This window comes from Odontesthes bonariensis, chromosome 23, assembly GCF_027942865.1.
Source record: "Odontesthes bonariensis isolate fOdoBon6 chromosome 23, fOdoBon6.hap1, whole genome shotgun sequence".
Classification (NCBI taxonomy): Eukaryota; Metazoa; Chordata; class Actinopteri; order Atheriniformes; family Atherinopsidae; genus Odontesthes; species Odontesthes bonariensis.
In genome coordinates, this window is record NC_134528.1 from 5,785,197 (window position 1) to 5,799,059 (window position 13,863).

General features: G+C 41.4%; 1 protein-coding gene across 18 annotated transcripts in view; it reads right to left on the reverse strand.

The window, feature by feature from the left end:
* LOC142374593 (microtubule-associated protein tau-like) overlaps positions 1–13,863 on the reverse strand; it is a 50,812-nt gene that overhangs the window by 3,859 nt on the left and 33,090 nt on the right. For 13 of the 18 annotated variants that reach the window (XM_075458337.1, XM_075458346.1, XM_075458343.1 and 10 more), the window contains 5 exons: positions 12,192–12,284; positions 9,377–9,469; positions 6,258–6,350; positions 4,556–4,637; positions 2,852–2,958 (listed from right to left, as the gene is read on the reverse strand). In XM_075458337.1, coding sequence (XP_075314452.1) covers positions 2,852–2,958; positions 4,556–4,637; positions 6,258–6,350; positions 9,377–9,469; positions 12,192–12,284 — 468 coding nt within the window. Of the gene's footprint in view, positions 1–662; positions 814–2,851; positions 2,959–4,555; positions 4,638–6,257; positions 6,351–9,376; positions 9,470–12,191; positions 12,285–13,863 lie in introns of all 18 variants that reach the window. The other 5 variants (XM_075458335.1, XM_075458341.1, XM_075458339.1 and 2 more) reach the window with 5 other exon arrangements.

The following is a 13,863-nucleotide window of genomic DNA, read 5'->3' on the forward strand; positions in this document are numbered from 1 at the left end:
TTTGTACTTAAGTGGCTTGAGTCTGAAAATGAGTGAAAAAAAGCAGCTAAAGTCCAAAAAAAAACTTTGAAAGACCCAAAATTCAATTCAAAATGAGCGTTTATTATAAAGATAAACCCATGATGTGTCCCAACATTTTTGAAAGCTTCAACTGGATAAATTGAGGACTCATCATTCCCTAATATCTTTGATAATAAGCTGGAACAAACTGCATCCTGTATGGTCTTTAGCACCGCTGCATGCTGAGGAGCTCCCCCTGCTGGACAACACGGGTAAATGCACGACCAGAACCGCCAGCTCCCATAAAACTGAAATTCACCTGTTTTACCTGTTTTTTGTTTTTTTTAAGCCTTTTTCAGAAGCTCTGCTAGATACAGACAGTTGGAGGTAAAATGAACCGATAGGTTCAGGTTTTTATTGTAGATATCGCTTTAAATTACACCAGTGGCTTAAATAAAATGCATTATGCAGCAGTTTTCTCCCAGAATACCTCAAATTCTGAGTAATTAAGTGGAATTATTCAGCCTGACGTGCATTTTCCTTGAATAGGACTGAACGATTAGGACCCATATTTTAATTAAATGTTAAACTTTCACATATGGGTCTGAAAACACTGCAGTGTCTGAATAAATGAGGTTTTAGGAGCAGCTGTGGATACTTACGGGAGTCCTCAATCTTTATGAGGGGGTTCGTCAGGATGGGTGTGATGGGTGCTGAGGGGACAGTCTGAGGTGACTGGGGGGGGGTTAAAACAGGGGATGGGATGGAGAGGCTGTCTGAGACGCTCCCCTCTGCGTCCTTTCCCTTGTCCCTCTACAGAGGAGCCCCAGCGGGGGGGAATGACGGGGCAAAACGGCAACGGAAACAAACAAAACACAGGATGGTGTGAACAAAAATCAAAGAACTCAACATGAAGAATGAACACGGCAAATAATGAGAAGCTTGAACAAAAGAGGGAGAAAGCAAAGGATGATAAATGAAGCCAAAGGCACCCAGAAGGCTTGTTTGTGTGAGTTTAAAAGCTCTGAATGCTTAATTAGGCTTATGATTTCTGATCAAATCCACATTTAGGTGCTGTTCAGGGTTGAGTCTGTAATCACTGCAACACATGACCGGATAAACAAAGTAAGACTTATATGCTACATTTACCTTTAAACTAAGTCATTTACATAGTAAATAAATGATTAAACCATTTGTTTTTGGTCCCGTTTTTACAAAAAAAGCTGAATTTAGTCACCGATAACCTTTGTTTAAATCTGAAAAATGTCTTAAAATGTACATGTGATTCTTTATCTCAACAAAAAGTAAAAGATTAGCATGAAAAAATATTCTAAAAACAGATTTGTACATTAGGTCTTTGTTTTCCTCTCAGATTAATCTGGTGAATAAATCTGTACATAAAGGAGTTAAAAACAGGAAGTTGCTAAACTCCACCCATCGTTTCTTTATACGCTGTCAGAACAACAGGAAACGGGTGTAAACATAAGTATAAAACCAGAGTTTGTTCAGTTCTGAGCAGCTTTAAAGTGAATATCTGCTCTGAGCTCCTTTATCCTGACACTTCTTCTTCTGTCTTCCACTTGTCCAGTTTCCTCAAATGTTTTAAGGACACACTGCACACCATGCTGAGATATGCCAAGTTTTCAGCTCACAGCTCTTTGGGAATCACCTTGTTGCTGCAGAAATCCTGTTTTCTGTCTGTCACACTGTGTTATCTTTGCTGTTTTTCACACATGCAGCTAAAGAAATGGGAACAAATCTTAATTCCAGTCTGAAACCCACAAAGAGCTTCTAGATTATTCATTTCTGGTGGCATAAAACAGTTTAATCATTTCATTTATATTAATTGTTCCATAATTAGTCATTAGATTATATCTTATATTCTTTTTAAGCTTTAAATTGAATCTTATTGACTTTTTCATGATGTTGAATGGGATTAGGATTTTTTTAAACATAATTTCTTTCATTAATTTGACTCTTTTGGTAACTGAAAGCAGTTTTAAACGTAAATGTACAAAAAAGTTGAAACTATGAAGCTGTTTTTCACACATGCAGCTAAAGAAATGATGTGTCTCTGTGACAGGCTGCTGGTTCATCCCTTGAGTTAGGAGCCTTTTTTATGCCTGAATGATTCACAGGTCAGAGTTCAGTGGCTCAACAAAGAAAAAACACATTCATATGAAGATGAGTGAAAGTTTGAAAGACCTTCAGAAAGCTGGAGAACTATTGATGAAGAACAATTTAAAATATAAAAGAAAGTGGCTGCTTGGAAGAAAAATATAAAGACATTTCTTTATATTTATATTATATTATTTTATTATATTATTTATATTATTTATTTTTATATTTATTTTATTATTTATATTATATTATTTATTTTTATATTTATTTTATTACATTATTTATTTTTATATTTTATTTTATATTATTTATTTTTATATTATATTATTTATATTATAAGGGCTGGATCAGGACTGAAGAATCAAATGATCTATTTTTAAATAGCATCAAGGATGAAACGGTTTAACTTTAATACTCTACGTTTTGCTGCTCGTGTATTTTTACTGAAAGATTATTCATGCAGGACTTTTCACATGTTTTAAATTGGTAAAAGACTCAGTTTTCACTGTGAATATGATCATCTATTCAGGTTTATGTTAGAAAATAAAGTGTTAGAGGCAGAAGAACTCGCTTCAGACCCGAATGGGCAAATCATTTTTATCATTATTATTTATAAGCTTAAATCAGAGTTTTAAAGCTGGACAGTAAGAGTGGGGATGGAAAAGTGTTGCAGACTGCGTTTCACCCAGAAAGAAACCTAAAACATCCGGCCTGCTTGTGATGCTTTTACCCTTCTCTGTCCGCCTCCGGGAACGTGGCCGATGTTGTTCAGAGAGCCGATCTTAGACTGAACTTTGAACTCCAGCTTCTCGCTCTTGATCTCCACATTTCCCCCGCCTGAAACAGACGAGAGCACAGTTCCTCCGTTAAAGACGACCACAGGCACCGCCTAAAACCACCACTAGGTGTCGCTTTAGAGCTGCAGAATCTGGCCCCGAAAACAAGGAGCCGAAACGGAAAGTAAAAACTAATTTGGAGCCCATCGAGCAGCTCAGACGCCCATAAAACGAGGCTGGCAGCTTTTAGCCAGAGTCGGTCTGAGTAAACACGGGAGTTAACGCGCACGTGACCACGCAGGCGCTCGGATTACAGCACACACAGAGCTCAAACATCTATGACGAACCTTTAAAGCGATCTAATAGTGAGAATGCTTTAAGGCATTCTCACTATTAAGTTCCTGTTTATTATTATTATTCCGCCAGTTTTCAGCACCTAACTACTCCTGCATACGTTCAGCTATTTCTACGATTTTGGTATCAAAACGTTCAGCTCTTTCAGCAGATTCCTGCTATCATTTTTGGTGTTTTTAACTTTTACACTTTTTAAGATATTCAACTTTTATTCAAATTTTCTCGTCATTCAAATGAATGGAAACTACTTTCAGCTCTTCCAAATCATCTTCCTCTTTCCAACCCAACTACTTCTGCATGCTTTCAGCTAGAGACACCATTCAGACTTTAAATGGGTCACAAGACATTCAGCTATTACCAATTGTTTCAGCTTTTTCAAATCTTCAGCCAATTTTGAAATATGACAGTTTCAAAAACATGAACATTTTGCTCCTTCTTGATTTTTATGAATGAGCACACAGTTGAGTGCGTGCTGATAAGTTTCAAATTTTTCATTTTTTTCAAACAAATTCCTCTAACTTTCATACAGTTTAACTTAGAGAAATAAATTATACCTTAAAATGTAGGAAAAGTTGTCCTCTTTCAGCCAATGTAACTACTAAAGAGCTCACATTTACAGAATCTCAGCTATGAGCCTTGAACCGAGATCAACCTCTCAAATTCTCTGACTAACTCCAATGTTAAGTTTGGTAGGACACAAAAATCACAAAATCCCTTCAACCAATACCTCAGCAACAGTTTTTACTGCTAAAATTGAACTATTTTCAGCTTTTTTAGCATGGTGAGCTATCCCCATTCAGCTCATTAGCATTCTCACTGCTGTTTCACAGGAACAGCTCTTTCTAATTAAAAGTTTGCTCTGCAGGAACAGCCGTGTTTGCACCTGCAGAGCATTTTATCACTAAAAATGCTTGTTTAACATCCTAAGTCTGCGTTCTCAGTGGACTTACAACCGTTGGTGTTTGGCTGCAGCTGTAATCTCGTGTTCAGCCCAAAAAGTTAGTTGTAACTCTCTGTTAGTTGATCTGAGTAACGAGGGCCTGGGCCCCCATAAACTTTCTGTCGTTATTTGGAACAAACACGTTGTAGATTAGGAGTAATCTTACAACTTCTCTCCAAATATGCAAAAATGTCACTCTGAAAAATAAGTATCCGTTAGGTAATTACGTTTTTAAGTAGAATTCAATGAGGTAAAACACTTAAAATACTGCTTCCGTACAGTAGAAATAACATCTTTTATTACATCTCCTGTTATTAAAGTTTCTAATAATAAGTCTTTTTAAAAACAGTGAGAAATATTTCACCTGGCTTGTGATGAATGTTGGCCTTCGATCCGCATTTCGACTGAACGTTGGTCAAATCGATCTTTTTGTGCACGATCTGAACCTGCAGAGGGGACGAAGCAGAGGGCAGAACAACAGTTTTAAGGAGGTGAAACGGCTGTAAAGTGGCTGTAAAGTGGCTCTGCGTGCAGCCACAGAGCAGCTCGACCTGTAAACCGGCCCGTTGGAAACGCACACCAACCACAGCAGAGGGATTAGATGTTAAAGTCAGGAAAACTCGGGGATTCTCACATTTACGCCGACTCTGTTTTGTAACATACATCCATAAAGACTTGCTCTGTGATGTGAGGCATCCCAGGATGTGTTGCTGTAAAATCTCTGAACTTTTCTGCATTAATGCTCACATCACAGAGGTGGAAATGAGCTCTGATCCGACCCCACACCATCCCAGAGCCTGGCTGCAGGGAGCAGCAAACATCTGGAACACAGCACACCGTGTGACGGTCCATCCCAGATGCCTCCGAGCCCAGAGAAGTGGACGGGGTTAACATCCGGCTTCTTTTCTGCTCAGTAAAGTTTCAGCTGTGGGTGGAACTCCCTCCTTTACGCACTTATTCTGCACCGTAGAGGAAGAAAATCTGTAGATCTCTTCCAATCTCGTCGTTTTTAAACAGTTTTAATGATTTTCTCACATTTGTGGACAAACTGGAGACACTTGTCCCAGATCATGTAAAGAATTTGCATTTCTTTATGAGCCCAGCCCTGAATTATACCCGTCCCAGCAGGCCTGAACTAAAGGATGCATCTTAAATATAAGAATCGCTGCTTTCTTCCCTTTAAATGAGCCTTTTCTCGCCCGTACGACTAATTTGTTTGAGTAACCAGCCTAGGGATGCTATCTGTTAGCCAGCGGATGCTAACTTTTTTTTTCTTCTTCTGCCTTTTTTCCTTTTCCTTCTTTACTTCTTCTTTTCTTTTCTTTTTTTTCTTCCTTATTTGGTGTATAAATATTAAAAGTTTGTGGAGAACATTAAGAAACCACATTTTTACATCATTTAACTGCTAGAAAAACCACAATATTGTGATTTTTATATGAAGAAATAAGGCCATAAACCAACGGGGTTCTTTCAGTGCGTACTTATTTGCACCATCTGACACGAGTGCAACGTTTAGTGACCGCAATCTGCTTTCTGGTCATGTTAATTGGAGACGAAAGCCATTTTTTCTTATTCATGCATCACAATAAAAAGCTTGAAGTGACCTCATCTCGCGGCCAACTGTCCTAAAACACAAAGCGGCCAGTGTTCCTCGGCTGAGGTCACCTCGGCGTCGAGGACACCGGGCTCGGTTCGGTGAAGAGGCCGAGCACAGAGACTCTTTGTGGCTCCTTCTCTTCACACCATCAGTTCGCTTCACCATCAGGGAACCCAAAATCATTTCACAGGAAACGATTTATCTGTGAGAAAGTTGAATTAAAAACACCCACAAACAGGATTTCATGCAGGCGGATTCAGGGGCCGGTTTTCGGGTGGAGGACCACATCAACAGAATTATCGAGCTTCCATTAGAACGTGAGCATTGCATAAGACAGAATGAAATGCTCACGAATGATTCGGAGATAAAACTGTTAAAAGCAGGTGTTAACGGGTCAGAAGGAAGCAGGCTGAACACACACGGGAGGTTTCGTGCACTCCTGAAGGGTTTCTGTCCCTTTTCTACTCACGTTGCCTCCACCGGGTACATGTTTCATATTATCTTTGGAGCCACACCGGGACTGCACATTGCTTAAGTCCAACTTCTTCTCAAGAATCTGTACCTGCAAAGTCGACGTGTGGGGAAAGAGACAGCGTTATACCGCAGAAAGCAACAGCTGTGCACCACCGCTGGAGGGCCAGACGTGGCCGATTAAAGAGGATTTTTAATCCTTTTAACAAGCATTTGTGTGAGGATCAGGAAGTTTAAAAGTCCTTTTTTTTTATAGCACACAGTGCAGTTCAAGCATCAACGTTATCAGTGGAAGAAGAGGAAAGCGCGAGCGGTGATGATGACGTCACGATTTCGTGCCGGCTGTTTATGGTGGCGCGAGTCGACGCAATCTTCTCCGTCACAGAAGTGTCGCTGCTACCTGAACTCTACGACGAAAGTCGAGAAGAAAATTGTTATAATTGGCTTTGTTCTTCGACATTATGAATTCATATTCTGTATTTTACTAAATAATAGGGCTGGGCAACGATTAAAATGTTTAATCTAATTAATCTCATGATTTCCCTGATTAATCGCGATTAATCTCATTTGTATGCAAAATCCAAAAATGAATCCAAAAGTAGTGTATAGCTTTTAGCATTTAGCTTTATTTTAAATGTGCTGCCATATGAATGAAAGTGCCATAACATTTGTTGTGCAAACACACTTTTAACATCAGCATCTTTCTGTAGTTTTTATGTAGAAGCCTCGCTCCACTGTCTGTTTCCTTGAATGACTTGCTGCTATCAGTTGTGTGTTTTGCCTTTAAGTGATATTTTAGACTGGAACTACTACGCTGAGAAGACAATTCAACTTGGCAGTGTTTACAGATGACTTTGGTTCTGTCGACTCCGCCGTCTGGAAGAACTTTAAAATGAAAATGGCCGAGTAAAAGTTCCGTACCCTTCTCCATGTTTGGTGGATCCGCCGATTACTTAAATAAAAGCCTGTGAGCAACAGACTTTTACAAAATAAAATAAATAATAAAACCTGCACTAATGCGCGATAAAATATGTTGCGTTAAATAATCAACGAGTTAAAGCGATTTAACTCTCCCAGCCCTACTAAATAATATTTTCCTTCACTTTCCTTTTCCTCTTGTTCCTAGTTTGTACTTTTCCACTCTGCTCATATAAACGCAATGTATGTCCAAGACTTCAAGGTGACATAGCGGGACTAAATAACTGGGTCAGATAAAGCGTCTGGAAAAAGCAGATGTACGCCTAAAACACACACGTTGTTTGTCTTATCCAAAGAACATGACGAAGACGGTGTTTGACCTGCTCATGTCCAATTATACTCGGTCAAGTGTAAGTCCAACCTCTGTGAGATAAAGGTGAACATAAATATGAAATGTTTCCAGAAGTCGGGGCTCTGTCTATGTTTAACTTAAGATTTCTCCAGCTTGTTCTTGGGCTTCCAAAGAAAGAATTGGGCTAACAAAAACAATGCCCCTGTTAAAAGCAGGAACACTGTCATCCATGATGCTGCTGCAGTATCTGGGAGATGAAATGCTTCGTGTGTTTCTGTGTTTCACGAAGTTCGTGAGCCAAGATAATTCAGTTGAAAGAGGTGAAGGTCTGAAGCCCCCGGCATCACCACTGGGAGTCTCTGCCCTCTTCTTTGCCTTCACGTATCTGTCCCGTAGCTTCTTCCACACATTCTTACAGAACTCTCCCTCTTTCCCCAAAGTTTACGTGCTCCCTGTGCTGTTTCACTGCAGTTTCGTACAGCTGCCTGAACAAACGCACCTCCTGACTGAGCCTGGTCTCACATTGGTCCATCCGGTTTGTCATTCTCGGCGCAGCCAAGTTAAAAGATTCGGCTGTGTTCGAAACCGCATACTTCTCCTACTACTCATGCTGACTTTTTTCCCGGGTGCATACTAGATTCTCTGAAATGTTGGGTATGCATCATGAGGTTACTACTCATACTCAAACTACCCAAGATGCAACGTAACGTGACGTCGCCGATCGTCATTTCCTGTCAAGTTTCAAGCTAGCTACAACGAGGGTAGCTTCACTTCCTGTTTTCAAAACAAAAGCACCAATTGTATGGTAATGGCTTTCCCTATGATAAAAGGCAACGGGTATTTTATTTTGTGAAAATAACCGGAAGTGCGTTAGCTCACTGCGGCTAGCTTTAGTAGCGCCGAATTCGTGGGAACAAAATTGTATATAGCCGGTATTTTGTCAGGTTTTCAACACGTTGGGGATCTAAACGACTACTTTCTCACCTGAAAATGTTTCAAATGTTGCTAAAGTTTACAGAGTTTAGAGCTTAAGCGAAATCAGCTTCAGGCCGGCTGATTTCGGCTCGGGCAGGAGCGCAATGCCGTGAGCGTCAACTATAAATCCAGCTTAAGAGAAGGATTTTACTGCCATTTATTTATGTTGTCAGCACGTCCCAGTAATGCAGCAGTTTGAGCCTGTAAGTAAATGAACCTGGAGCTATTTTACTCATCAATAAAAATCTAAAACATTTCAGCTACGCGTGAAGGAAAAGGTGCAACGAGGTGTGCCGGAGCAAAGAAGAGGTTTCAGGTCTGAACGACGGCTCTACGGTGGATTTTCTTCTACGTCAGACGCTTCGTCACGACCACAAGACGCCCGAGCAGGAACACGATCCAGTGACCGAGAGGGTTTGTTACTCATAAACGGTTCATCCCGTAATTAATATCACTTTGGAGCCGAACTTAGTCTGGACAGGATTAAAGTCGAGTAATTTAACCTGGAAAAGTGCGACGGCGAGCGGGAAGAGGCCGTCGCTCTGCGCCACGGAGCAGCGAGGCTCGTCTCCGGGATGCAACGCCATCAAATCTCACCAAAGAACTGTTTTGGATTCAAGAATCCTCCGAAGAGCTTCGTTCTTTTGTTGGGTGAAGTTTCAGGAACACGTCTGAGTATACCGGGAGTTCCCAAAGCACCCACAATCCTTTGCTTTGGGTCAAAGATGGAAGCACAAACAGAAGATGGGCTGATGTCCATCCTACCGAGAAAGCACCCGACTTTGAGACTTTAATGACAGGAAGTCGGCTCGTAGGAGATGCTGACGCCGCAGTTTTAAGGCTGATAACTTAACAGTGAAGCAGATTCTCACCTTGCCTCCGCCAGGCGTGTGCTTCAGGTTGTCTTTAGAACCACAGCGAGCTTGGACATTGGACATGTCTATCTTCTTATCGAGGATTTGGACCTGCAGAATGTGAGAAGAACAAAAATCCTTCAGAGTTAAACATGAGTTGCAGGAGGGGGGGGTCAGCCCAAAGGGAGGAAGCGGGATGTTAAAAGGGATGAGGACTAAACGTACATGGACTCACTGTAAAAGCTGCCATCTGTAACTCTGAATGTCCGTCACAAGTGTTCGGGCTCTCTGTGAGAAAGATTTTCCTGTGAGAGCTTAAAGGTCTCGCTGTGGGTAACGGCACCAAGTGCTCTGATGGGCGCCAGCGGCCGGCCTTCACCAACAACATCAGCAGAAAACACTTGGATGCATTTATTTCAGGCACCAACAGATTTCTGATGGCGTTTTATGGACCGCCCTGTGCGCTGAAAACGGTCGCCACGGTGTCCAGACTGAGCGTTCGTTCCCAGCTTCTCCTAAAACGAGTTTTTACACACTCAGTGGGGTCACATGGCACTGAAAGGATCAGATAATTGGCTAAATTACAATAAGAATGAGTTGAACAAGGGTAATTCTCCTTGGATATATGGCGGTGAATTAATCGGATCAGAGGATCCAACTGTTGCTAATAGAGCCACTTCCTGTTGACCTCTTCACCAACAACAACAACAACAAACTCAGGCATTGGAGAAAGATGGAGAACGCAGAGCCAGATGAAGCTACGTCCCTCTACATTTGGTCTGTGATGAGCTGCTTGTTGCACAAATTCGATGCCCAACGGAGCATTCTCCATCGCGTTGTTTGTTTCTTTCTGACGGCGACAACAACAGGAATATCGTCTCCTTTGACTTCCGGGTCACGACCCCGGGAAAACATCTGGAGCAGGCGCAGAACGCAAAGTCTGATTCACCACGTGCTTCAGCGTCTACAAGCAGGTTTAGAGTGACTTTTAACTGAGTTATCTCGGGGTCTTAATCCGATCCGATCCAATTTCTTGTCAGATTTAGGTATCTACATGCACTTAATAACTCAGTCTGATTGTAATTTAGCCAATAATCCGATCCTTTCAGTGCCATGTGACCCCACTGACTGAAGTACTCGACGCTTTGGTGCCAAAACATCAAATTATTTTCCATTTGAACCCCGACACGAACAACAAACTTCCAAACTGTCCGATTTTAATGTCTGAGTCTTTCTTTCCACCCACTCCCTGCTCACGCAGCAGCTCTTCTTCTCTGCTTTTTATAGCAGCGCTGCATCGTATCGGTGTTCGTTAAATGGAAGACGAGGGACTAATTGTTAAGGTCGAGACCCGCCGAGATGCTAAGGAGACCGATTCTACAGGTGAGATAATGATTAATTTTTGTAATTAATTATTAAGTAATCGTGTGTCTCAGAGTGGAAATTCAGGTTAAATCCCAATAAATGGCTCCACAATGCCACCTGCTGGTGTAAACTGGTACTTGCACCATAGTGAGTTTAGGCTCCATGTGGAAAACAGTTGGTATTTGGTTGGTTAAAACAAATGTAGCTCGTTCTGCTACTTTCAAGACAGAAAATGTTACAGGTTATTAATAAAAAAAAAACTACAGTCGGAAACTGTCACCGCAGCCCGTGTTCTGTGAGGTCGGGTTCATGCTCCAGGGCGTCTAACCCTTCCCATTGGCGCAGTGTTCATAGTACCCCTCAAAGGGTTACACGCATCTACTCATTTAGAATTAATTACATTTCCTGCTACAACATTTAAAAGAACTAAAAAAAAGTCAGGTCAACAGACGCTTGGAAATGATCTTTAATATCGTTCTGTTGAGATCACAAAGCTCACTTTGTCGTGATAACGAATTCATGTATTTTAAGTTTTTACCGTTACCACAAACGGTGAGAAGGGCGGAGCCTGAAGGGCGGAGCCTGAAGGGCGGCGACTCGCTGAGGCATAGCAGAGTCAAACTAAAGACGCCGACATCTGCACAGCGAAGAAAATTAAACAGGAAGGCCGTGACTTAATGATACAGGTCCTCATAGATCCACGGTTATGATGCATTAACGCCGTAAACGCTCATTTCTGAGCTCACCGTCGTCACTTTGTGATCTTGAGAAACCAAAGTTTGTTTATTCTTGTGCAAATATGAGCTTTGTGATCTCAAGATGACGTCAAGAGAAATAATCGGAAGCAAAGCTGCTCTTTGCCCGAAGTAAAGTCGAGGGTCTCAAAATGTGCACCGATCAGCCACAAACATTTAAACCACGCGACAGGTGGTACGAAGCCCTGGGAATTGGTGCAGATGTTACCATTAGGCATCAGCCTAACCCCACAAGAAGCTTAAATAATGTTCAGGCGTAGCTCGAGGGACAAGATCAAACTGAACTTCTCAGATTCTCCACATAGTTCCAACCCTGCAACCCACCTGAGCCAAAATAAACCAATAAAACGTCCGATATAAGGTTCCCAGTGAAAGACCCCAAAGCACACCTGCTGAGGGACGTACCACATGCAGACGGTTTGGATGTTGCAGCTGATCCGTGCATTTATTTTTCATTACAGATGCCAGCTTTACTGCATTGAAGAAGCTCGATTTCTGCAAGTTGCACCTTTTAGTTCTTGCACTTAAAGCTAAAAAAAAGTATAAAAACATGTCCAAGTCTTGTTAGAAACTACGTATTCTATCTTCTGAGCATGTGTTTCATCATGGAGATAACTTTAACTTTTTACTTTTAACCAAAAGTTGGTTTTTAATTGTCATAACTGCAGAGAAACTCAAGAGTCTGGCGTTGAGTTCATCCCCCAGTTACTCACTTTGCCTCCACCGGGTACATGTTTGATATTGTCTTTGGAGCCACACTTTGACTGCACATTACTAAAGTCCAACTTCTGATCAAGGAGTTGCACCTGGAAAAATGAAAATATCAGCTTTTAGATTTAGAGCGTAAAAAACAAAACGTTTGATTCATGATCTGTGAAGCCTTGAAGAAACGGAGGTTAGCTCATGCAGCAGTGATCTGTGCAACCGCATGCGTGTTGAGGAGGAGGATATCTTTAGAAACTAGAAGCTGCACCGGTCTGTGAAACCCTTCACAAGATGAATACTGACCAAGTACGACGAAGGAAGCGCACTGAACAGCAGTTAACTTTAAGCCCTCAAAGATAAAGACTTGCTTTCTCTAGTCTAAACTCAGAATTGAGCCAATTTCTATCCATAAATATCTCCCCAGTTTCATCAGGTAACACATGACTGCAAGCTCCATAAAAATAGACCAAAGGCTTGCAGTGCTTTCAGTCCTTAAAATAAACCTCTAGTTCGGCGCACACACTAAAACGTGCACACCAAACTCATAATGTGACACTGTACTGAAGATTAAAACAGGAAACAACCAGATAAGGACGGTAGTTTTTAGCAGAGCTGCTCCGAAAGCTGGAGGATTCTGATTGGCTGATTCAAATCTTACAGGGCGGGGCCACAGCTGTTTTACCACCCATTTTTTTTTAAATGGTGCCAATGTGAAGAGGGAAAAGGCTACGAGAAGTTTAAATCAATGCTTCAAGTTTATAGAAGATTCAAGTTTATAATTTAAGTCTTTGGTTTTATTTTCTTTGTTTTGAATATTTTTTTCCCTTCAGTTGGAATAATGTTTAAGAAAATAGCTAAAAACCTGCGCAAAGATGCATCTAAACAACATTATTTAGTGGTAAAAAAGAAATCCTCCGCTGCACAATATTACTGAAAACATTACTGCACAGTCTGGGTTATATTCTGATAGCTCCGTTTTGAGCTATTTAAACTTTTTTTGACGGACTTTTGCACATTGCTACTCCTTCAATGCCAGTTTAAAACAAACCATCATTTTCCTTTTTTCCACCGATTTTTCCCAGTGGTCATTCGTGGTATTGCAACAAAAATCCCCCGAGGCCCAAAAAGCATTTTTCCCTTAGACCGCAATAGTAAAAGAGATGCCTGTAAAGCTGTTCACAGGACGCCTCCAGCTGTAACCGCAGTTATTTACTAATCTTTGTATTCTATATTTTTAAGTTATGGACTTTTTATCCGTCAAAAAGTTTTCTAACGGCCAGAAAAGCCCCAGAAAAGTGTCTTTTCCCAGCGTGACGTCACAGCTGTGTACGTGCACTGTGATGTGTATGTACGTGCACGTCCTAATCGCCCCGGGGCATGACGGGAGGCCCCAAAGCATCATGTGGGGTGACTCTACTGCGCATGCTCTCTCCGACTTCCAGAAGTAAACCCGGAAGTCGGAAACTTTTTCGGCGTATGAGCCAGGTGAACAACTTCATTGAAATCAACGGCGGCCATTTTGCTGTCCGGTATCCAGATAATATAATACATCCATGGGTCAAAGTACAGTGTCGTTCTCTCACAGTACAAAGCATGAACCCTTTCGCTCTTACTCATTTGTGTTCCTCCAAAGTAAAATGAGGATCCCGTTCCTGAAACAATGGCTGTGTTCGAAACCGC